At 36.6% G+C, this 26457-nt stretch overlaps 2 protein-coding genes across 2 annotated transcripts; both read right to left on the reverse strand.

Annotated features, from left to right (window-relative positions):
* Window positions 1–18012: 18012 nt before the first annotated feature.
* On the reverse strand, window positions 18013–18571 carry LOC136209793 (arabinogalactan protein 13-like). The gene has a single exon (XM_066001375.1). It carries the CDS (start codon window positions 18375–18377, stop codon window positions 18198–18200), a length of 180 nt encoding a protein of 59 aa, XP_065857447.1. The 5' UTR covers window positions 18378–18571; the 3' UTR covers window positions 18013–18197.
* A 6634-nt stretch (window positions 18572–25205) lies between these two features.
* LOC136208320 (arabinogalactan protein 13-like) lies at window positions 25206–25576 on the reverse strand. Its single transcript, XM_065999143.1, has one exon. It carries the CDS (start codon window positions 25497–25499, stop codon window positions 25320–25322), a length of 180 nt encoding a protein of 59 aa, XP_065855215.1. The 5' UTR covers window positions 25500–25576; the 3' UTR covers window positions 25206–25319.
* Between the last annotated feature and the right edge of the window lie 881 nt (window positions 25577–26457).

The following is a 26457-nucleotide window of genomic DNA, read 5'->3' on the forward strand; positions in this document are numbered from 1 at the left end:
GGTTGATTCTGTCGTTAACCTTTCCGTATTAGTTACAGTATAATTCGATCCTTTATCAACTACATCCTTGAACTGAATCTTATGACTATGGGTGATGTCAAGTCACATATAGCGAGACGTTCGTTTTACTTGTACAGGCCGAGTCAACTCAAAAAGATAGGTTAAGTGAAATCTGTATTTCTTACTCTTAAGCTATCACCTTGCAAGGATTTAGAGTCAAGTCTTCCACAAGCGATCCATGGATGTATCTCCCATTTATCGGGAGTGATAAATGCTCAATCCAATATATAACGACTCCGCAATTACTTCCTGTGATACCCAACGTCTAATGTTCACACCCCAGAGTCATCTCTGTTAAGGATCGTGTTACACCAGAGTCAAAGCATCACATTCCGTAATCCAGAATACCAATTAATATTCCTTTGAGTCTGAGGATTAGTTATACCTATTAATACCAATGAGATGAACATGTGACAAGGATGAATCTACCCATCCTGTTATCTCAAATCGGATCCCCAATCCTAATGAACAACGTTTCATCGGATCTATGTAACTGTCCAGATATCTGTATATATGAAGCTTGTGAGATCAGCTTTCTGTCGGACAGAAGACATTGTTACATACAAGTCTCAACAGTGATATGTCAATCCCAAACATATCACTTGACTTGGGGTGGTTTTAAGTTTATCAGTTTACTATAAAGTTTTGTCTCACTTCATGCTTGTATGAATACTTTATAATCACTTTAAATAAACTTACAGATTTCCTTTTATTAGACTTTATTTAGTGCTTAAAAGGGATTGCCTTTATATAGTTATAAAACATATATCTCATTAAATAAATGATATAAAGAACAATTCATTTACATTAAGTTTGTATCCTAGAACAATTGTCTATAGGACACTAAACCCCAACATACCCTCCCTTGAAAATTAATTCAAGTTCCATTATTTTTCCTTAAAATAAGAAGACGGAACACAAAGGATCGGTTTTAGTGAGAAATTTTAGTCTTAATTTTGAAGTTCTAGAATTTATGCAAAGCCTAGGTTTATACTAAACAAAAGCATTGAGTCCTAACCCACATGTCATCTCCATAATGAAATTTAAAAAGGCAATAAAAATGGGATGTTTGAAAAGTTTAGCGAAGACTCAATAGTACACAATTTAAACCCGAAATTTTGTGAGGTAATTTTGAGCCTAAAGGAGTTCGTACGAGAACTCTATTTCTTTCACAATTTTTCGAGAGCTTTGACTTCACTCGACTCATAGAGTTTGCACCTAATGCCGGGTTAAGTACACCTATTTTGGTTAAAATGGCAATAGATGATAAAACGAACCCACTTAGTCTAACCCTTTTCTTAAATTATTTTTCTCGTTTTCATCAAACTCTAGGAAACCCCCTCGAGCCTACTAACCAACTTTTCTTGTTAATACCCTTTTAACAATTGGCCCTTTTTCCTCTTGTCTAAATACCAACAAAATCAATTTGCACCCGAAATAAGCCAAGGCCTTGATAAGACAACACCATAAGTTCTCGAAGTCGTTTTTGTGCCGCTCTCAAAACAAAAAGGAAAAGAAAAGAAAAGAAAAACACAATAAAGAGCACAAGGCATTCTCAAGCTCAACCCGAGCAATTTCGAGTTATATTTTATGAACTTGTTAAGGCTCAAATAGAAACACGGTGCGATCACTAAAATGGTATTTAAACTCGAGCTTCAAAAGAAATTAACCACTAAAAAGCCACCCACATTACAACCCCCCTCCGGGTTCATTTTTAATATTGTCTAAACCATAACATAGGAGGAAAAACCCGGATGAAAATGCAAACTCAAAGTGACTTCGGGTAAGTGCAAAGAAGAGTGCTAAAACACCGACCCACCAAAGTTTGAGCGTAAGAGTGAAATCCCTTGGTGAGGTACTATCAGGTTCTCAAAAGATAATCAACCCCCGTTAATATTGCCTATTAATGTTGATCATGGAGGTTTCAAATAAGTTTTTGTCACTCATTTGTTTGCGTAAGTACTTACCGAAAACTTTGCATAAAACTTTAATTTCGGAATCACGCACTTAGTAAAATCAACCAACGGTTTGTTTCTTAATAATCTCAATCCCTTGTCTTTCGATTTCTAGTAGTGTTCTTTTCTACGACGAAATGTATATTACGATGAGTGCGTTATGACCATGGATGTGATCTTTATAAGTGCTTTAACTCTACTAGACGCCACTACTTAGGGGCAAGTGTACCCCGTCGTATCAAGTAATAATCCGGTTAAGACCGGATATCGAATCCACGGGATTTATAACTACAAGTATTAGACGACTCGGTTTTATACGTTATTTAAGCGGTGAATACTTTGAGGTTGGTGTGAGACACAACTACAAACTACTCCTAACTATAGGTGAGGAGAATTTATATAACGAAACTCTATGAAGTGATGTGGATGTGATAAGTTATAAATATGACAAATAACGACTTCTAATGTTTATACGGTTGATGGTTTGCTCTTGCAATGACGACTACGTGTAGTGTGACCGACCCGTGAAGTACTTAGACTACGTGGTTCCTAGTCAAGACGTGTCTAATGCTGGGGACCAGAAATTAGGGCCCGTAAGTTCTGTGGCTTGTCAATTACTACGGTTTCCGGAGCGTCACTTCCGGTAAGGCAACACCTATATGAATCCCTAAAGATAGCCCGAATGGCGTCGGAAATCGCGTTCTCCTACACAATAATCAATTACGAATGTCAAAACAAGTAACCAACATCAACACATATATAGAAAAGAAGGTTATGAATCATAAATTATAAATATGAAGAATGGAAATATGAATTACAACCAAGCCTAGTACATACGATGAGTACAAGCTAATTAGCAAGTGTAAAGGGAAGAATCCACCCTCGGAACTAGCTAACCGGACTCAAAGCCGTCTCTTAGGACTTGGATGGTGGAGCTTTCGAGCTTGGTGTACGGAGATGGAGCGAAACTTTGATGGAATGCCGAAATCAACGAACAAGCTCTCAAGGTGAAAGAGTTTGGCTATATAAAGCCTAAAAACAAAATCTAAAACTACTAGAGTTTAATCTCAAGAAGGTATATGTTACAAAGTGTCAAGAGATGTCTAAATGAGTGCTAGTCACTCTTATTTATACACATCAAACCAGGGGTAAGATTGTAATTTCACAAGGTGCAAGCATGGAGGAGGATGATTTTGTGCAGAATTCCCATAACACGCCTCGCGTAGGGTGTGGAACGCCCCGCGTATTTGCCCATTCCGTCAGAAATCTCCTGCATGTGGACCAATTCCAGATCTTGTTGTCTCAAACACGCCCCGCGTAGACTGGGATACGCCTCGCGTGTTTGGGTTTCTGAGATTTTATTGCTTGAATTTGGCCTTTTACGCCGTGCGTGGCTGAAGCACACCCCGCGTATTTGAGTCTCTGAGCTTTTTTTTGCATTGAAGAACTTCCTTACATGCCCCGCATGTAAGGTGGTACGTCCCGCATATGGATAGTTGACTCGGGGAGACCGTGCAGTCTGACTTTCAGGATTAGGCTAATCATTTCTGACACCTGTTCCACGCCTCGCGTATGGTGGTACGCGCCTCGCGTATGCTGAGTAGATCCCACGTGGTGTCTGTGGATAGGGCAATTATTTCTGACTTGGTGTTTCACGCCCCGCGTAAGGAATGAGGCGCCCCGCGTATTGTGGTGGATTTTCACTCCTTGTTTGTACCTGAAATACAATTCTCGAGAGCCGAGTTAGCTTGATGCTTTATTTCCTAAATTAATAAAAAACAAGGAAAATTAACCGAAAGTGCGGAATTTATTTTTATTTTGTTATTTTATTAAAACACTCTATTTTTGTAATTAAACTTATTTATTTCTTCTAAAATTGAACCGCAAATCACGCTAAAAGATAGGGGTAAAATACCCCTATCAATCAGCCTCCAGGGTTTGAGGATCCCAAGTTCCCAAACCACGTTTATAAACTCAAAAAGGCTCTGTATGGTCTCAAGCAAGCACCACGTGCTTGGTATGAGAGGCTGACCAGTTTCCTGCTGACTAGAAATTATGTCAGAGGTAAAGCTGATACAACCTTATTCATTAAGAGGAAGGATAAAGATACCCTACTGGCTCAGATATATGTTGATGACATTATTTTTGGTGCCACTAACGAGTCAATGTGCAAGGAATTTAGTAAGCAGATGCAGACTGAGTTTGAAATGTCAATGATGGGAGAACTCAACTTCTTCCTTGGACTTCAAATCAAACAAAGGAAAAATGGCATCTTCATCAGTCAAACTAAGTATGCCAAGGAGATATTGAAGAAGTATGAACTTGATAATTGCAAGCCAATATCTACCCCTATAGGAACTGACACTGTCCTCTACGCTAACGAGAATGGTAAGTCAGTAGACAGCAAATTGTACCGAGGTATGATCGGCTCTCTACTCTACTTAACTGCTAGTAGAGCGTACATTCAGTTCTCAATATGTTATTGTGCTAGATATCAATCTAACCCTAAGGAATCTCACTACATAGCTGTAAAAAGAATCCTTAGATATTTGCAAGGCTTAGTGAATGCAGGTTTATGGTATCCCAATACTTATGATTTCACACTTATTGGATACACTGACGCTGACTACGGACGAGATAAACTTGAACGAAAAAGCACCTCAGGAGGATGTCATTTTCTTGAGAGCTGTCTTATATCTTGGTTCAGTAAGAATCAATCATCAGTAGCCCTGTCAACCACTGAAGCTGAGTACATTGCTGCTGGAAGTTGTGTTGCTCAAGTCCTCTGGATTAAGCAACAGCTAGAAGATTATGGTGTTCAGACTAAAACAATTGAAGTCAAATGTGACAGCAAAAGTGCCATTGACCTATCAAAGAACCCAATCCAGCACAGCAGGATGAAGCATGTCAGCATAAGACATCACTTCATCAGAGACCATGTACTCAAGGGAGAGATCAAGCTGACCTATGTCCTTACGGATGAGCAGCTTGCAGATATCTTCACAAAGCCACTGGCTCGTGAGCAACTCAACATACTTAGAGAAGCCATTGGTATGTTTAATCCTCTTCAATAAATTCCAAAGTATAAATATGTGATATATGCATGCTGAGCTGATTGCCATGCTGAGTGGTTATCTTAAACTGAGTAACTAATCACATGAATTATACCTTTTCGTAGAACTGACTACTCATAACATTAAACGTTTAGAATTCTTAACACTGAGTAAAAGATCCGTTGCACAAATTAATGCTAAAACACGCGAATTAAATAGCCACCTAGGATGACGTAAGCACAATAATTGGAAAATTCATGCGCCGAATGTGTCATAAATGCCAGAATCTTTGTCAATTGAGTATCTCGAGGTCAAACGGCCACCTCAACGCTTCAGATCAACTCGACACCTCTATAAATAGTGGACGAATTCCCACTTGTACCTCTTTACGCTCAGAAATTTCTGGTATTCATATCCTCTCTCTCTTCTAAAAATTCCCAAACTTCTCAAAACTCTCTAAGAATTATGTCTAACGATTCTCTGAACATCTCCGGAGGTGGTTACGACGATAACCACTCTGATGAACACCCATCGTACCAAACTGAGGAACAAAACGTAGAGACCTCCACCGAAACTCAGCAAGAAGGTCAGCATGACCATTCTAGGGTTAAAACACCGAGTAAGAAAACCCACGCTGACCAAGCTACCTCTTCTTTAGGGAAACAGAAGGACAAGGGTAAGAAACCTGTGGAGAGAACCTACTCTCTGGTCTACGAGAGTGTTAGGGGATATAAGGTTGACCACTCTCGCTGGTTCTCATAAGGATTCGTGAAAGCTGAGAAGCCCTTCTGTGAGTGGATCTCAAAGAACGGCTGGACCGAGCTGTTCTCGACTCGAGAAGCCACCTACCCCGAGCTAGTGAAAGAGTTCTATGCTAACTTAAGAGTCGCCGATGATAACCGGGACTACATGGTCACCAAAGTCTAAGGGAATGATATCTTCATCTACCCTTCCTACCCTGCCTCATTGCTCAAACTGAAAAATGAAGGAGCTAGACTCAGAAAATCTGGTGACCAGGAAAAGATTGACTATCCCACTGAGTTCTGCAAACTCGCTGGTCACACAAGGGAGATCTCTAGCAGCTCCATGGGTCAGCATCAGAAGATGGCCCATTACATACTGACCAACTTTCTCTTCCCAAAGATCAACGCTACTTCATCAGCGTCGAACTTCGAGCAGTGCTTCATCTGGCACATGCTCAACTACCAACCGATCAACATGTCGGTCTTTTTAATCGGTGGTTTTCAACGGAGCACTGGAACCCTTAGGTTAGGCTCCCTTATTACCAGAATCCTCAAAGATCACCAGGTGAATTTGGTTGAGGAGATTAATGTCTGGGGAACTGAAATTACCGCAGCCATTCTGTTCGGCTTGGTCTACGACCAACCGATTGTCCCTAAGAAAGGAAAAGGGGCCGCTGTTCAGGATACCGAGGGTATGGTGACCAGAAAAGGAAAGAAAGAAAAGAGAGCTCAAGCTGACATGAAGGACAGAAAGAGGAAAACTGTTCAAAGCCCTTCCAGAGACGCTATCTCTCCACCAAAAAAGATTCGGTTTGTGTCCAAAGGAACTAAGTCTCAAGTTCAACAAGGTCAGGTTGGACCTAAGTCAGCAGAAAACCTCAAAAGGCAAGCTGAGCTTGAGGAAGAAGAAGAAAAAGAGGACACTCTTGATGAGCAACCACTTAGGAAGAAGAAAATCTCTTCTGGGTCAAGTCCTATCAATGCACCTCCACTTGACGTCTTAATCTCTGAAGACTCACACTATGTGAGAAGTCTTGGCATTGATATTGAGCAACCACCAGTTGAACAGGAAGAAGAAGAATTGGGTGGTCAGTTTGATACTGAGGAAATAGTAAATGTTGAGCAACATGAACCAACCAACACTGAGCAGGTTGACGATGAAGCTGAGCCAACAACAAATGATCACGCTGATCAAGGGGCAACTTCACCTACTGACTCAGTTGAGTCCATCCCTGCTGACCCCTCTCCTTAAAAGACTAAGAGATTAAGGAGACTTAAGAAGAAGGCTCACAAATCCCCAGTGATTGACCTTATGGATGACTCACCACTGCGGGATCCGATCACTGATCTCTCTGATAAGGAGTTTAAGTTCTTCTCCAATCCCACTAAGTCTCCTCCAAGAGAGCACCAGGAAAATCAAGCCTCTGTTTCTCAGCCAAAGGAACATGCCGACTCAATTTCTACTCAAAGCCAACGTAATACCGAGCAAGTGCTCGAAGTTCCTGCTCCTCAACATATTGCGCTAGCTAAGGAAACACCTGCTCAGGTCAGTGCTGAAATTCCTCAACTTCCTAAATCCAGTCAGCTTCAGCCTGTCTCTGAGCAAGTACAACTTTTTGCCAATCAACCACTTCCACAACCACAAGTGCAGAATATCAATTCAAGACCAGCCGCCGATCATGCTGGCACTTCCAATATTGAGCAGAACCAAACACCTCCACCATCCGGTTCTACTCGTCCTCCGGCATCTGGGCCAACCAATGATGGATCCTACAGTTATCTTCATGCCTCTGAGTCTGGTCGACAAATCATTGACTCAGCTCAAGCCCTTCTCCAGGACCTTCATCAGACAAACGCTGATGCCGCTGGGTCTGTTAATGTTGAGCCAACTCAACTTTCATCTGTCATTCAGCTTCTCACAGAAATCAAAGGTCTTAAGGATCTTCTGAGTGTCATAACTTCTCTACAGTCTCAACAGCCCAGACAGGACTCCATCGTAAAGCTGGCCGAACTCCAGCTGACAATGGTAAATCACATGAACTCTCTTCATGGTCAATTTCAAGCTATGTCAGATGCGCACTCAATGTATCCAACTTTTGCTGAAGTTCATCAACTCTTCAACCAGCTTCACTCTGAGCAAGCCAAAACCAACGAGCAACTCTCTTCCTCCTCCCAATGCTCCATTGAGCAAATTAGTGAGGTTGTACATCTACTCAACTTGAGTAAGGAAGAGATGGAAACTGACCAACTCAAGACGAATGAGCTTCTACAATACTCCCAATCCATTTTCAAACATGTGCGTCATTCGAATGCTCAACGTCAGTATTATGACTCGGTTTTGCTTAAGATGTTTCATCAAGCCTATACCATGCTGACTGATAGTATCACCTGGATTGGGAAGTCTCAAGCATACCTTCTAAGTATGCTCAGTACTTCGGTCAAAGTTCCTCACTCTGTGTTGGATGATGGTGTGCCTGTGTTTGATGGTATAAATGAAAGCACGCGCAAGCTTAAGGCATTTTCCTCGCGATTAGCTCATGCTGCTATTCATGACACCTTCATTCCTCCTCCTCCCGATGGTGGCAAAACGGGGGAGAAAACTCAAGCTGATAGAACTCAGCATAAAGAAGAGGCGTCTGGAAGTCAGCAAAAACAAAAGGGCAAAGCCAAAGAGCATCCCGTCCATATCAATTACAAGAAAAAATAGCTTGACTAGGAATGACTAGATATGCTAGACTTAGCCTTTTGTTAAACTTATATTTGTCTTGTGTATATTGTTATGCTGACTTTAATCCAAAACTATGCTTGCATCTCTTATTCATACTGACCAATCTTATGTGATGCTTACTTATGTTTTGTGATAAATTTTAACGCATCTTCATTAAAACAACTATGTTAATTGTCTACATTGTTTTATGATTGTTTGCTGTGTTGATCAATATGTTGACCTCTTGTTATATGTCCTCTTAACTAAAACTCATTGAACAAAGATATACTCAGCGCTCTCTGATATCTAAATCTTCCGCATAAACTGAGTTAAAAAGAATATCTTCCATGAGCTGACCTATTTCTGAAAGCTGACCTTAGACTTACTTGATTAAACCTTGAAATGTTTAAAGTAAAACTAAGTCAGTAGCTCAACCCTTACGAGGGAGTATCTTGAGTAATATAAGGTCAACTATCATGGGGGAGCTCAACACTGAGTTCTTCACTGAATATTTTTGCCAACATCAAAATGGGGGAGTTTGTTGAAACACCTTTCCACATGATTTTGATTTGACAAAATTATTTAATTAAATGATAAAAAATATTCTAACACATTAAATTTAAATGCTTTGATTTATTCACACTAATGTGTTTGTTCAATGTTGAGTTTATTGATTTATAAGACATTAAGATAAAAAGCCTAAAGGCCCATAAGTGGAAGTCAAGCCCAAGTCAACAGATCAAGACCACAGGCCCAAGAAGATAAAACGCAGTCGTTCTAAGCAAAGCACAAGCTCAGCGTGAAGAAGGATCGAGAAGCCTTCTATCAATTGCTTCAAGTTGAAGCTGCTGAGTCGAACGACAAGAAGTACAAGTCAGCGGCAGAACAGAATCAACTTCGAGACAAAGTATTTCTACTTTGGGTAAAGTTCAGAAGGCGCAGGAAGCTGTCTGGAAGAGTTTGCCATAAATGTTGAAACATTCTGTTTATCTGACGAAAAGCTGCTGAGCACTGCCGTAGACAGAAGATGCAAGAATCTCATTGGCCAACGACACTGAGCACGTCCTGAGTGACAACGACAGGAAGCCGTTAGCCTCCAACGGTTATTTCGAAATTCGAAATTACCGGTGCTTAAAGTGTCACTATATAAAGGCCTCTCATTTGCTTCATTCGATGCAGATCTTTTTAATCAAGTCGAACCGCTGACCAAATTCATACTTGAAGTTATGTGAGAAAAGCAAAGCAAAATCTTACACCAATTTCCAATCATTTTGTAAAATTCTAGAGTGATTTCAATTCATCTAAAGTGTCTTAGCAATTGTTGTTTAGGACAAACACCTTATCATTTCTAGAAGAATAGAAAGGAGAAGCTGAGTACTCGGTTATAGTACTCAGCGGTAGTTATAGGAGTGAGTAGAGGTATAGAGGAAGTTACTCTTGTATACGCAGCTTCTATTGTAAAAGGTTTCGTGCTCTACCTTTACAGAGCTCAGTAGAGAATTCAAAAAGCTCGGAACGCGTTCCGGGGACTAGACGTAGGCGGAGAGGCCGAACCAGGATATGTCTGCTGAGTAACATATTTCTAACCCTTAAACTCCTTTATATATTGCTTGCTATAAAACTGACTAAGTAACAAACTCACGCTGAGTTGAGTGCACTAAGAAGCTGAGTTCAGGAATAGACTCTAAGTGCTATCTCCTGACTCAAGGAAAGAAACAGACTTAGTCACAAGTTGACTAAGCTTGTGTCTTAAAACTACTTAGCGCCGCTGTGTAAACCTTTTCTAACGAAAAGAAGTCAGCCTTAACGGACAAAATTTTAAATAGTTCCTAACCCCCACCCTTGGAACTAACCTTGTCACGTTATACGGGACCAACATTTTTCAGTTTAGTTAAGATCAGTCTTCTAGATTTAACTACGAACTTTAAGCATTTTTCATGTCCTTTAAGCTTTTCACACAGTCATCTGGTTAAAGTTAGATTTGACACACATTTTACGGTTTTTTTACAAAATCTTTAGCACGCTCGCACATGAATCAACAAAGGCGTTAAACAGTCTCTAAATTAAGTAAAATCATCGATGGAATCCTCATTTTAATTTTTTTTTATCAATTGAGGCCTTATTAAAACATTCGGTTGAACAGTTTCAGAACCTCTTCCCTGAACCTATTTTGAACCAATACACAGATCATTACAGTTTATATCAAATAGTCATAATTTTTTATTTTAGAATATGATGAGGACTCAATTGGTGATGTTTGCTTAGTTCAGTGATCTAATTGATGATTTTGATATTTTAAAGTCCTAATTGATTTTAAAACTTTAGTTTAAAGGAGTCCAAATGGGTGTTATGCCTAAAAATGAAACTGATTTTGGTATATTTGAATATGGGATAAATTACACTCATGGCCACTAAACTTTACTAATTTTCACGGTATGACCACTAAATTTTAGAACATAATTTAAAAGTGTGAGCACACGATACTTCCAAAAGGAGACTCTCGGAAAGAATTGCATCGTATCACGAGTGGGAGGCATATGATTAATGATGCTTGGTAAAACGTGACATTGAGCAGGTTACAACTGAATTGTACAGAGTCGCCGCCCGATCTACTAGAATGAAAAATTTGGTATAGTAGATAGAGCGATTGACTACTACACCCTCAGAGATAGGTTCGAAACATTCACTTGCTTATCTCTAATGTTAAATTAGTTTAAAATTTCATGCTTGATTGAGTACGAATAATACTACGATTGATTGATTAATGTGGATGTTTAGTAAAGTGGAAAAGCGGTAACCAATTAAATTAATTACATATTTACAACAAATGGATAAATGGTGGGGGGGGGGGGGGGGGGGAAGAATAAATGAGGGATACAAAATATCAAACTAGGATATACAACATAAGAACTTATATAGGTGAAACACCTCCCAATGTGAAAACATTATTTTTATGTGAGAATACTCCCATAAAAACCGCATACCATATGTAACATTATTTAGAACATCATACTTAACTTTTTAGAATACATGTTATAAAATATAGAACATATACTCCAACATGGTTCTGCAACTAATGACTTATGTAACATTGTTTAGAATATTGTACTTAACTTTTAGAACACAGACTATAAAATTTAGAATATATGTAACATAGTTTATAATAGTGTACTTAACTTTTTAGAACACATGTTGTAAAATATAGAATATATACTTCAGCTAATGTCTTATGTTTCACAACTAATGTATTATATGTAAAATTATTTAGAACATTGTACACTTTTAAAACACATACTACAAAATTTAGAGTATATGTGTTTGCACCAAAAATAAAATTTTCTTGTTGCATACCCTGGTTTACACTTTTTATGGGATAAACTTTTCTTTTTAGGAAACTTTTTTCTAAAAGAACATTTTAGGAAACTTTTTCTTAAAAAGTCTGTTTAGGAAACTTTTCATTTCAGGAAACTTTTCATGTTTTCCTAGTACATCATTCACTTAAAATTTCCTAGAGTGAACCTCAGTTTCCCTCAGGGGAAACATCTAAACTAGTATAACTCAGAGGAAACCAACTTCCTATATAGTGTACCTCGTGGGAAACCATAGTGTACCTTAGGGGAAACCATGGTGTACCTTGGGGGAAGCCTGAGTGAACCTCGAGAGAAACCAACTTCCTGTATAGTGTACCTCATGGGAAACCAACTTCCTACATAGCGTACCTCGTGGGAAACCAACTTCATATATAGTGTACCTCGTGGGAAACCAATATCCTATTTAGTGTACCTCGTGGGAAACCAACATCCTATCTAGTTTACCTCGTAGGAAACCAACATCCTATCTAGTGTACCTCAAGGGAAACCAAAAACATCATGGGATACTTGAGGTAAACCTAGGAGATCATGAGGTCATTTAATATTTCTAACGCGTATTCTGTGAGCCATTAAAAAGCAGAAAAATCATAAAGTGTACGTATCAATTCATCATGGAAGTTAAAGTGGAGAAGTTTCTCAATATGGAGAACGTGACTTGTGGAATGAAGCAGGAAGTTACTCCCAACATCTATAAAAGACAGAAATCATGATGAACTCAGCGACCAACTCAACAAACCCAAGTAAAAACTCTAGCAAATTACCTCTAGACATCAGCAATTTACAATTCTCAGATTCAGTTTTTTCCTTTTTCAAGTTTATTTCTCAGACTATAGACATCCAGTTTAATTTCAATCCAAGTCCATCATTTCCTTAGTTTCAGCTTTCATTCAAGTTCAATTTCGTTCAAGCTTCCAGTACAATTTTATTTTAATTGTTGTTCAATCATTTTCTGTAAGGTCGGTATCATTTTGATAATTGAATCCTTTAAGAATTTTTTGTCTCTTTAATTGTTACAACCGTTTGATACGTAGAAGTTAGAAAGCGCACCCAATTTCATTCCATAGTTCGAGAATACTATAATTCTCTGGCACGCCCGCAATTTCACACGAAAGAGCCAAACAAAAATTGGCACACTTGGTGGGACACGAATCACAATACCGCTAAAGGAAAATGATAAGAAAAATAAAGATCCTGTAGCAGCCACCTCTATAGAAGAAGAGATCATGTCAACAGGCAATGTTCCACATATGGTGGGACAAATTGAAGGGGAAAATAATGTTAACCCCAGAGGACAATCATGGATCTCTGCAGAGATCCAAAATTCACAGTTCTTGCAGAGACATTTCAATTCCATTGAAAGGAATCTGGAGGCTCTAAAGAGCGATATGAATCGGAAGATGGATAAGATACTCCAGAAGTTGTCCTCGCCGGGGGTAATCAAGAGTGGAGGAAACCATGTTCCTCATCGCTCACCGGAGTCCAATGAAGGATGTGGTATGTCCGACGATGAGAAGTGTCACATTCCGCTATTGATGGATGAGGTCATCTTGCAGAAGGCCGTTAATTCAACAGGCCAAGAAAATTCTAGTAAGTCACCTACTCCTCAATATTTTGGAAACACTAATCCTACCTCCCACACAGCTTCATATCACGAGGATACAAGAGGCAACCATATCACTGGAGAGACGAGGGATAACTATAGAGGAAATGGAAGAAATACTGGATTTCCTCATGTGCCTTATACTCACCAGCAGATTGACACCCCTCAACAGATTTCCTCAGTTACGATGGAGGTCATCCGAGAAGTTGTCCTGAAACTATATGCTTATGTCCTCCGTCAAGTTGGACACTTTGAGTTTCATAAGCCAAGAAAAAAATGAAGCAGCGATGAGATGCCAAATCTAGAGAGAAGCAGGAGGTGAAGTTGAGGCTGGTGAGCATTCCTCCAATTGAGAAATGAGATACTAGCATAAAAGTGACACAAAGGCTGACTCCACGGCCTATACCTTTTGTGTCACCTAAAGAAATATCATGTGACACTTTGACATCATGACTTTTGAAGAATCAAGCATGAAATTTACGTTCCTCAAATTCATGCTTGAGGGGGGCAATTGTTTGCACCAAAAATAAAATTTTCTTGTTGCATACCCTGGTTTACACTTTTCATGGGATAAACTTTTCTTTTTAGGAAACTTTTTTCTAAAAGAACATTTTAGGAAACTTTTTCTTCAAATGTCTGTCTAGGAAACTTTTCATTTCAGGAAACTTTTCATGTTTTCCTAGTACATCATTCACTTGAAATTTCCTAGAGTGAACCTCAGTTTCCCTCAGGGGAAACATCTAAACTAGTATAGCTCAGGGGAAACCAACTTCCTATATAGTGTACCTCGTGGGAAACCATAGTGTACCTTAGGGGAAACCATGGTGTACCTTGGGGGAAGCCAGAGTGAACCTCGAGAGAAACCAACTTCCTGTATAGTGTACCTCGTGGGAAACCAACTTCCTACACAGCGTACCTCGTGGGAAACCAATATCCTATCTATTGTACCTCGTGGGAAACTAACATCCTATCTAGTGTACCTCAAGGGAAACCAAAAACATCATGGGATACTTGAGGTAAACCTAGGAGATCATGAGGTCATTTAATATTTCTAACGTGTATTTTGTGAGCCATTAAAAAGCAGGAAAATCAGAAAGTGTACGTATCAATTCATCGTGGAAGTTAAAGTGGAGCAGTTTCTCAATATGGAGAACGTGACTTGTGGAATGAAGCGGGAAGTTACTCCCAACATCTATAAAAGGCAGAAATCACGACGAACTCAGCGACCAACTCAACAACTCAACAAACCCAAGCAAAAACTCTAGCAAATTACCTCTAGACATCAGCAATTTAGAATTCTCAGACTATAGACATCCAGTTTAATTTCAATCCAAGTCCATCATTTCCTTAGTTTCAGCTTTCATTCAAGTTCAATTTCATTCAAGCTTCCAGTACAATTTTATTTTAATTGTTGTTCAATCATTTTCTATAAGGTCGGTATCGTTTTGATAATCGAATCCTTTAAGAATTTTCGGTCTCTTTAATTCTTACAATCGTTTAATACGTAGAAGTTAGAAAGTGCACCCAATTTCATTCCATAGTTCAAGAATACTATAATTCTCTGGCACGCCCGCAATTTCCCACGAAAGAGCCAAACAAAATGTAACATTATTTGGAACATTGTACTTAACTTTTTAGAACGAATGCTATAAAATATAAAACATATACTCCAACATAGTTCTGTTAGACATATATTCTAAAACTATGGTGTATGTTCTACAACTAATGCCTTATGTTCTAAATCACCAGACCATTAACAAAATCACCAAACCATTCAACACTAGAAAGAAGTCGGTCGCCGAGCCTGATCGGCGACTCGACTCGTACATCTGAAAAGTTTGTTGTACATTTTCTGTTGTAGCTCCGATCACCACTCAGAACTCTTGCTTGCAACCCGAATCCACCATATTCATAGGTAAAATAACCTCTTTAGTCCATTTTTTGTGTTAGAATTATAAAAAATGAAGAAAGGGTAGAGAAATAGAAAGGACATCCCATATTACGAATTTCTATTCAAACAAAACTCAACAAAAACGTAAAATCAAACTCTTATACTTACATGCACTTGTAGCTCATGTTGTGGGCTTCGATTCAGTATAAATAACGCGAACACCTGGTGAGAAATGAGGAAAAATAAGCTTGGAGAGTTTGAAGAGTTAAAATGGAGGAAATGGGATAAGGAGGAAGATGATAGTGAGGGTGGATCAAATTTTTATTTGATATTATAGTAATACTATTAATGAGAACGTTATCATATAAGAAAATCATTCTCACATAAGAGGGATGCTCTCACTCGACAGTTAGGGTTGCGGGACTTTGGATCCGCCTTCAGTGTTTTTGGGACGTCGGTCGGACTCAACATGTACAATATTCAAGTATGGACTCAAGAAAAACAAATAGAAAGTACACAGAGTGGGAAGTGCTACGAAAAACACCGTGAAACGCAATTAATTCTAATTCAATAATATTTTGATTGTTTGAAAATATCTGAAATAACCAATTAATATTTGCTATGGAAAACCAGTCTCTAATCTCAATAATCAAAAGATTATTAATGATTAACGATTTACCGATTTTTAGAAATATCTTCCAAATGTCATAATAAATGCAATCAACTCATTTTGGATGTAAAATACTCAAAATGGTCAATTAAAATCTATTATGGAAAATCGATCCCTAACTTTAATAATCAATTTATCGTTAACCTGATTTAGCAAATGATGATTAAAATGGCAGATATAGTTGCTTATTATCTTTATCTTTCATTTATTTTGGTAAATGCACTGAAATAAACCATGGATAGGTCAACACCCAACTAAATCTCCTCATTTCATCAAATCACTCGTTGATTCATTAGGGTTAATTATAAGTAGATGCCATATAGTTACGCGTATTTGCAGATTGGTACCTACGATATTTTTCTTTAAAAACGCAACTTCGTGATTGCAAAATTTTGTATTTTTTTACTTTGCCAAATTTGGCCGATAACGACATTAAAATAAAAAAATTCGAGAATTAAAGTTGTTTAGTATCATATTTACTATAAAACCATATTTTTAATCATTTTTTGAGTTTTCTTTCTCTAAACATTAACTTTCTTTCTCATAAAAAAAAACAACACATAAATGACCTCAAACCTAAAAGGTTGAAGAATTACAAGTTGCTTAAAATATCATTTAAATCTTGAAAATTTTCATTTCGAAATCGTTATCGATCAAATTCTGACATTGTGAACCCAAATGTAAAATTTTACAAACCACGTGGTTGCGTTTGCAAAAAAAAAAAATATCACAAATACACATCTGTAAATCGGCAAAACCATAGGTGGAATTAAAGATCTACCAACCTTAGACAAAGATGGATGTGTTTAACATTGATCAATTGTGTTGTGTTGTTTATGCAAAATAAGGTTGCAATCTAGTATTCATATTTTTATAAACAGTTTGGAACTGTTCTTTGTTGAGGATAATTTCAAATTTTATAGAGGAGTCGTTTGTTGCCCGATTGAAGTTTGTGTTTAATGTGTTAGCAATGTTGTTTACGGGCTTCAATTGTATGTGGTATTTGATGTTGTAGAAATGAGGTGGTGTGGAAGGGCCGAAGCGCTAACGTTAGGGCCAACCCTGGGCTATGTTTGACGGTCGCCCGCTCATGGCCCATCTTAATGAGGGGGCCAATTTTTTTTTTTTTTTTTTTATATTGTACTCATAAAAACAAAGATGAACATGAAACATTAGAATTTGTTGGTTCAATTGGTAAAAAGAATTTTGTACTTCCAATTTAGCTTAAGGTTGGAAGTACGAACTAACATTAATTAGGAGTTGGTTCAATTTCAAGCCTAATTGATTAAAAATGAATTTCTTTTCATTAACATAAAATGTGAAACTTCAAACCATATTGAGTCACTAGAATGGTGGAGGTTGGAGCGGGATAAAACATAAAATTACACACAAAAAACCTGATTTTCGTCAATGAAACTTGAAACTATACCAACCCATAAAGTTACATTACTGTTGTCTTTTGTTTGACTTGTGATGAGTGTAGAATGTATGATGTGACAATTAAATAAACATCAACAATCTTTCTAAAATTTTAGGTTATATATAGATAAAATTAATTTTAGTTAATTTTGCACCATTTCTACAGACGAAATCATCTTCTGGACGGAACCAGCTACACTGTGCAATTTTGAGCCAGAGGATGACTACTATGCCTTTTCGGAATCTCAAGCAACCCCTGGGGAGCAAGAACAAGTTAAATATCTTGGTATACAAAAGCCCCACCCCCCCGGGGGCTGCAACCCCTGGGGAGTAACAGTAACTCAGCGCTTCAATATCAATAAAAGAGCCCCGCCCCCCGGGGGCTCAATTTCAATGAAATTGAATAGAGGGGCTATGGGACTTGAACCCCCCATTCAAAGGAAGAACCCCACCACGGAAACCAGCTAGGGTGAGCTGAGGGGGGACAGCGGAAGTGAGCGAATGTGTTAAATTGCGAAATTAGCCAAACAACAACAATAACGAAGAAGATTTATTTCTAATGTAAATCATACAAAATCAATAAATCAAACTCAACAAATTCAATTTTTCCAAAGAAAACCCCAAATCCTAATCCGATTTCCTTCCTCTACAGAGAAAAAAAAGTGATCAATCGATCGAGAGAGAGAAATTGAAGCTACATACATAAACAAATCACTCAGATCCTGAATTCAGAAGAAGAATCCAAAAGCAAGAGCGACGATTGATGCGATGAATGTCGGAATAAATGCAGTAGCATCCGATGTAGGGCTTGGTGCGGGTGCTTCAGCTGCCGATGCCGATTCAATGGCGGAGAAAGCCATAATCATCACAATCAAAACAGCGAAGAGATTCATCTTCATTGCCTCCATTTTTCAGATCTAGTAAGTTATGCGATTCCTCTTTCGAGAGATTAGTGTTTTTGTGTTTGGGGAAAGAGGAATCGGTGCTGTTGGAGACGATGAATGAATGAATGAATGATTTGATAGGAGGTTTGTGGAGGGTTTTATAGTGAAGGTAGAGAGAGAAAACAGGGGTTTCTAGAGAGAGAAAATAGGAAAATGAGTGGTAATGGCGATGAAAAGGAAACGGAAAATATGCAATACCTTATGGTTTTGATGGTGTAGCAAGTATGTCTCCATATACATCTACACGTATTTTTTAAAATTTGTATATAAAAACTAGGCCTAATACACAAATAACCCCGTGAACTTATTCAAATATTGCAATTGCCCCCTCCAACTTTCAATTGTAACAACTTACCCCTCAAACTTGTCAAATTGTAAAACATAACCCCTCAAACTTGTTCAATTGTAAAACCGAACCTCAAATTGCTGACACGAACTGCAATTGAAGAAACACGTGAAATACAAAAGCTGCAAACGCTCGTGGAATGTGATAATCAGATCTTTAGACCCAAAAAAATCAGTATTTAAGTAACCAAATCCTCAATTCTTCAACTTATTCTTCAATTTCTTATTCAAAGTTTTGGGATATTATGTGTGTGAAAATGTGTTTATGTGGAGAAATAGCTTCATTGAAGATGTCATAGCGTGATACGAATTCGGGAAAACATTTTTACGGTTGCTTCAAGTACGGGGTAAAAAAATCCCAATTTGGGGTTATGTTTTACAATTAGACAAGTTTGAGGGGTTATATTTTACAATTGGACAAGTTTGAGGGGTAAGTTGTTACAATTGAAAGTTGAGAGGGGCAGTTGCAACATTTGGACAAGTTCAGGGGGTTATTTATATATTAGGCCTAAAAACTAAGCTAATTTTGGTATATTTGAATACAATGTTGTCACCGGTGGCGAATCCAGTATGGGATACAAACTGATATTTGTATTTTTTTTTAAAAACCGAAGTTTTAGAGTTTTGCCCTTTCATCAATGGAGATTTATGGTTTACTGTTCTATAATTGAGGATGAAAAATGGTTTTAAATTTAATATTTTTTTTATTTTTTTTTAATTTTGTTTTAAAGCAAAACTGCATCGTTTTATTTAATTAGAATTACGTCGTTTTGTTTACAACAAAAATAAAATAAAAAAAGTAAATACTTAAATGTAAAACTAAATAGGTCTTAAAACAAACCAATGGTCTCTCCTACTCTCTTTAATCTCTTCTTCCTCAATTCTTCTTACTTCTTAAGTATAAATTGAAATCCATAATCCTAACTAAGATTAAATCAAAATCGGCAGCTAATCCTTCCGTAATTGGATCGTTGGTCCAACACTCCATCTCCGATCTTTGCCTCTCTGCTTTGGTATTTTTTTTGCTCCTTCTTGAATTTTGATTTGATATTTCTGTTACTATTTTACTTGAACTTGAGCTTTGATCTCTGGTTTTCTATAATTATTATTTTTTGGATAAAAATTATTTTAGTCGTATTGTTTGCCCCCATAGGAAAGAAATCCTGGATTCGCCCCTAATTGTCACACTTGATCGGCCAGACTTATGGCTGTAATTGAACTGAGCCGAGCTGAGTTTTGGCCTGCTCAAACTCGGTTCATGATACTGTTATTGAGCTTGAGCCGAGCTTCGAGTTATGTTCGAGCTTAAATTTGTGTTTGAGCTCGACTTGTTTGTTCAGGAGCTGCTCACGAGTCAACTCATTTATCTTGTTCACGAGCTTAGCTCGCGAGGTGCTCATTATTTTATTCACAAGCTTGATTGCGAGCAGCTTTTTTTTTGTTCACAAACGAAATAATATCAAATAAAATAATAACATGTTTAGCAATGAGTTTGCTCGCGAGTTTTCGAACCGGGTTTTATCATACTCAAGCTCGGATCATTTATGAATCAAGTCTCTAAATCGTATCCACTAGATCTTGAGCCATATTTTTCCCAACTTTCTCAATACAAGCTAAGCAGTATTATCTAATATTATCAGTATGTTATTTGACATCTAAAAGCAGATCTATATTTCTTTTTATTGCTTTTTTAGTCTGTGTTCATATATTTCATCGAAACTCTTTATTCGTTTGATTGTATCTGCTCTCTATTATTCTATCGTTTATGTTGTTTTCGGATTTAGCAAGAGCGGAAATGGTTTATCTTGTCCGTAGATCAATAAATCTACGTGGTTGCAACAAAAAAAAAGGACTCAGATCCGAATGTTCGGAATGGTCTAAAGGATGAAGTTTGGATTGCAGATGTCTCTCTGCAGATTTGGATTTACGAGAAATATATTGTTGTTTTGTATTTTTTTATACCTTTTATGGTTTCTTTTTTCTCTTTGTAGTCATTTTCATCCCTTTGTGGATGTTTTTGCTTTAGCGTGTAATCGTATAAGGTTTTTACATTTTGCTTGTTGTACTTGTTCTTATATTTTCATTTAATGAAATTACAAGCATTTTCTAAAAAAAAAATAATAAAAAAAAAAATCTTCAATCAGGATTAACTTTATTTTTGGATGAGTATTATGATAGTTCTATGTGCTATTGTTTTTCACACTTATATTATCACTACTATGCATATTATATTTATGGGTAATTAATTTATTAGTCCCTATATTTTGATAAAACACACTGTTTAGTCCCTGTATTTTCAAAAACACACGGTAAGGTCCCTAGCCTTTTTCTCAGTGAACTGTTTAGTCCTTCCGTCTGTTTATTAGATTTTTTACCGTTTATGACTTCGGAAATGACTAAATTACTTTTTACTATTTACCTTCGAACTTCAGAAGAGGAAATCCAATTTAGAAAAAGAAGCTATTTGTATGGAGAACAAGAAAAAGAAAAAGAACAGACCCAATGGTTACGAATTTGAACGATTAAGAAGAAAATTAAGAAAAAGAACACTCAAAGTTGATTTCAGATGCATTCGAGTTTAAAGGAAAGGAAAATAAAGGAAAAGAAGAACGCAAATCCAAATTGACTAATTTTCATGAGAGTCTAACGACATGGACTAAACAATTCACTGAGAAAAACATTAAGAATTTTACCGTGTGTTTTTTATAATACAGGGAGTAAACAGTGTGTTTTATCAAAATATATGGACTAATAAATTAATTACCCTATATTTATTAATGTATGCATGCTTGCACTTTTATTGTCACATTGGATGTTTACGGTGTCCGCTATGGCTACTTTGTTTTTTACAAAGTACCGTTACTTGGTGCTCATATTCACCATTAGATTAATTTTATGCAATGGTGAAAACACACCAAGTAACGGTACTTTGTAAAAAACAAAGTAACCATAGTGGGCACCGTATGTTTACATCTATTAAGATTAATCATTGAGATCTATTATTATAATTTATATGGCTGTTGATTCACAATTAGATTAGCATGAATGTATTTGTGTTCTTTCCACTGGTTCTTATAATTCGACATAATATTCCGTAAGCACATATTCCATCAAAATACATTACCCACACATGTATTGCGACGGATTTCGTTCCGTCAAGAAAACACTTTACTGACGGAAATTAGATGTTTACTGACGGAAATTTCCGCAGTAAACCATTATTTTCTTGTAGTGAACAACTCGTTTATAAATCGAACCGAATCGAGCCGAGCTTTTATCGAGCCGATCAGTGAGCTGCTCATGAGTGGTTCGGCTCATTTACAGCCCAAGTCGGATTATACGACTAGACATGGCCGTCCTGGGTATAGGTAGGAGGGGCGCCTGCCCACGGCCCAATAGAAAGAAGGGTCCAGAAGTAACATTTCTTGTAAAAACAATATAAAAATTAAATTTCAAAATATGAAACAGTTAAGAAAATAACAAATCACAGTACAGATCTACGGCACAAGGAGATGCTCAAAAATAACATTTTTATAAAAAAAAACATAAAAAATTAAAATCTCAAAATATACAATGACAATAATCATATGCCTTAGGCGTAAACAATCACAATGGACGCAAGGCTAGGAAGAGTGAATCGTCGAACAAGAGAAAGGACTTCATTTCTCTACTGAACTTTAAGAATGTATCTATATAAACTTTCTTTTCCAATAGTCCCGTCCATGAGCAACGGATATGAGAGGTCTTTCTATCTACGACTCACAAGAGTTTCGAAAAACAAATCATTTAACTTGGTGTGACTACATTTTCTTATGATAATATTTCGTGTAAATTATAAAACTGACTCAATTGATAGACTCGTTTACATATTTAGATCCATTACCTCTTACTAAACTAGACACTTTCAAATTATATTTTCCCAAAATATCCTTAGTAAATATATTATGACTTAAGCAATTTTTTCACTCCAACCTGATAAATTTACAGCAGGATCAACTGCTAATTAGCAGTGACTGCTGATTAGCACTTGACCCCACTACGAAGAAAAATCATGAATTGCTAATCATAAACTTGGAAAACATAGAGTAACAACTCTGCCATGTCAAGAGAGGAATGAAGTGTCTAATCATTTTGAGATTCTGAAGCATTTACATAGGCATAAAGCATGATTGGATTGCAGGAAAAAAATTTAAGGTAGAATGGGAGAAGAAAGAGAAGAAAGGTTCTACTGGGTTATTAGATGAAATGCAGATGATGGAAAAATTGGGGCAGAATTTGATTGAATTCGCAGAGGGGCTTAAATTTCCGTTGGAGATAGAAAAAATGGATGAAGTAACAGCACATGTGGCGGAACTAGCGGAGATTATCTAAAGAAGGATTGATGCCGTTACAGATGCAAGTAAGAGAGGTTTTTCATAGGATTATAAGGAGCAGAACAGAATAGAGATGTTTGAAGTGGTAGATCATGCTGCCAATGTTTCTCAAGCTACAGTATAATTAACTTGCATTTTGCTGGTTCAATTTGTTTATTCGGTATATGAACTTGAACCTAATGTGGATTTTTATATATACTAAGGGTAATTAGGAAAAGTCTAATTTGAAAGGTCTAGTTTGATAAAAGGTAGTGTAATGGGTCTAAATATGTAAACAGATCTATCAATTTTGTCAATTTTGTAATTTATCCTAATTTTTCACATGTTGATGTATGTGATGTTTTTCCCCATAAATGAGCTGGTTGCAAATGACTTTGCTCAATGTGTTGATGTTAGCATTTGAAAAATTCTTAAGTTTGTCAAAGCAGTAAATTATTATTTAAATACTAATTAAATTGCTTTTCGAATCATCCTAACTATACTAAACCGTTGTATCTATTTGAAGTTAAAATTATTGACAAATTATTCGAGATCATCAACCTCATAAGAAAGATTGAATGGTTTATTGAGCGCATATTAATGTAGATGTTATTATTAATAACTAGTATGAATACCCGTGCAATGTACGGTATTGTGATAGATTATAATATATCATTATTTATTATAATTATTATTATAAGCTATCACAATACCGTGCATTGCATACTTTATAAAAATAAAAATAAAGTATGCATCCATATTTGAAAATTATTATTATTAGAACTATTATTATTATTATTATTATTATTATTATTAGCTTATTCAATAGATTCTACATCTAGAAATACTCATAGATAATTTTTATATGAGCAACTGGATACTTAAAGCGAAATAAAATGTGTGTTTTATATGAAATTTGATATTTTTATTAGATTCATTGTTAAGTGTAATAAAAATATATCAATTTCTAAATAATTTTTCTTTTACGTAATTGATTTTTTTACTTTAATTGTTAGTGTTAATTACAATTAGATGCCATATGGTTACACGGATTTGAAAATATTGTGTCTATATGACGTGACAATTAAATAACTATCAACAATCTTTTTAAAATTTTAGGTTACATATTATATTAAGTTTGGCCTACCTTAGCTTCTAGTGAGAGAAGGTCTCCCATCTCTTTACTTTTCGCATCTTCCATCTTCTTCTTTTTTTTTTTTTTTAGCTTTTTAGTCTTCATCTCCTCACCTCACCTCAATCTTCTTCCCTCTTTTATCAATTTTTCCGTTACTACCACCGTCACTTTGCAGGTTTATTTAGAGGAGGAAGAAGGAATCTTATCTTCCTTCTTCCTCCTCCTATATATATTTTAGTTTTCGTTTTTAGCTTTAGATTTACATTTTCTTGTTAGTTTGAAGTCGATATACCTTCTTGAACTTCTTTTTCCGTCAGATCTACACTTGTGATCTATATCTCTTTCTTTTATTCTTTTTTCGGTCTCAGCAAGAGCGGAAAATGTTTATCTTGTCCGTAGATCTATAGATCTGCGTGGATGCACAAACAGAAAGGACTCAGATCCGAACGTCCGGAATAGTCTAAAGGATGGAGTATGGATTACAACGGTTTTTCAACAGGATTCGACTTACGAGAAGGATATGACTTCTATGTTTGTTGTATTTGTATCTTTTCTGGTTTTTAGTGCTCTTTGTAGTCTTTTATTGCTCTTTGTAATCTATATATTGCTCTTTGTAGTCTTTTCTTCCCTTTGTGGGCCTTTGCCTGTATGGGATGGAGGTTTTATTCCTCTTTTCTTCGTACTGTATTTGTATTATTAAGTTAATGGAATGAGATGTGCCTTTTATCAAAAAAAAAAAAAAAAAAAAAAAAAAAAATTTAGGTTACATATAGCTAATTTAGCTAAGAACGATATAGCTAAATTAACCAAACCAAACAACAAGAATAATGAAGAAGATCTATTGCTAAATTGCGAAATTAACCAAACAACAGCAAGAATAATGAAGAAGATCTATTGCTAATATAAATCAGAAAATACAAAATCAATAAATCAAATTCAATTTTTCCAAAGAAAACCCCAATTCATCAAATCCTAATCCGATTTCCTTCCCTCTACACAGAGAAAAAAGTGATCAATCGAGAGAGAGAAATTGAAGCTACATACATAAACAAATGACTCAATCAGATTCTGAATTCAGAAGAAGAATCCAAAAGCAAGAGCCAAGATTGATGCGATGAATGTCGGAATAAATGCAGTAGCGTCCGATGTAGGGCTTGGTGCGGGTGCTTCAGCTGCCGATGCCGATTCAATGGCGGAGAAGGCCATAATCATCACAATCAAAACAGCGAAGAGATTCATCTTCATTGCCTCCATTTTAGATCTGGTAAGTTCTCCGATTCCTCTTTTCGAGAGATTAATGTTTTTGTGTTTGGGGAAAGAGGAATCGGTGCTGCTGGAGACGATGAATGAATGAATGATTTGATTTGGAGGTTTGTGGTGGGTTTTATAGTGAAGGTAGAGAGAGAAAACAGGTGTTTCTAGAGAGAGAAAATAGGAAAATGAGTGGTAAACGGAAAAAAAGGAAAGGAAAATATGGTATTGGTATTTTTGATGTACACATAGTTTTGAAATTTTGCATTTGTGACGAAATGCGACAGCTCTTGTCGCATTTGTGACGAAATGTGATAAATTTCGTCACAAATGCGACAGTAATGGAGGAAAATTGAAAAAAATTGTGGAAAATTGAGAAAATTGAAACTTTACCATCACAGATGAAGAAAGATGCAAGACCAACGAGAAAAGCAAACGTATAAGCTAAAAACATATCATTTATACGGGAAATTGAACATAATACGTCAATAATCTCAAAAATCGCTAATGATTGGTATCAGAAATTGAAGAAGATGAACCGAATAAGAAGAAGAACCAGAACCAGAACCAAAAGAATAAGAAGAAGAAGAAGAAGAAGAAGAAGAAGTGGAAAAGAAGAAGAAGCGGAAGTAGATCGATGATTGAATAGAACTAAGGGTAATTTTGTTCAAAATGGTTGAAAGTGTCTAATTTGGTAAGATGGAAGCAAAGTGGATTAGATATGTAAAAGGCCCTTCTTAATTGGGCTAGATTTGTAATTAACCCTTAAAGTTAATTAGGAACTTAAATTATTAAGGGATAAAATACGAAAATAGGCATATGGTTTTTGAGAAAGTGTTAATATGGATCCCACGTACAAAATAACATAATTCATATTACTCTGTTAAGTTCTGATTTCTCTTTCCACGTACAATTGACAGAACTTAACATAATAATATGAATGACGTGACACGTTCCATTA

The sequence above is a fragment of the Euphorbia lathyris genome, chromosome 10, assembly GCF_963576675.1.
Source record: "Euphorbia lathyris chromosome 10, ddEupLath1.1, whole genome shotgun sequence".
NCBI classification, from domain to species: Eukaryota; Viridiplantae; Streptophyta; class Magnoliopsida; order Malpighiales; family Euphorbiaceae; genus Euphorbia; species Euphorbia lathyris.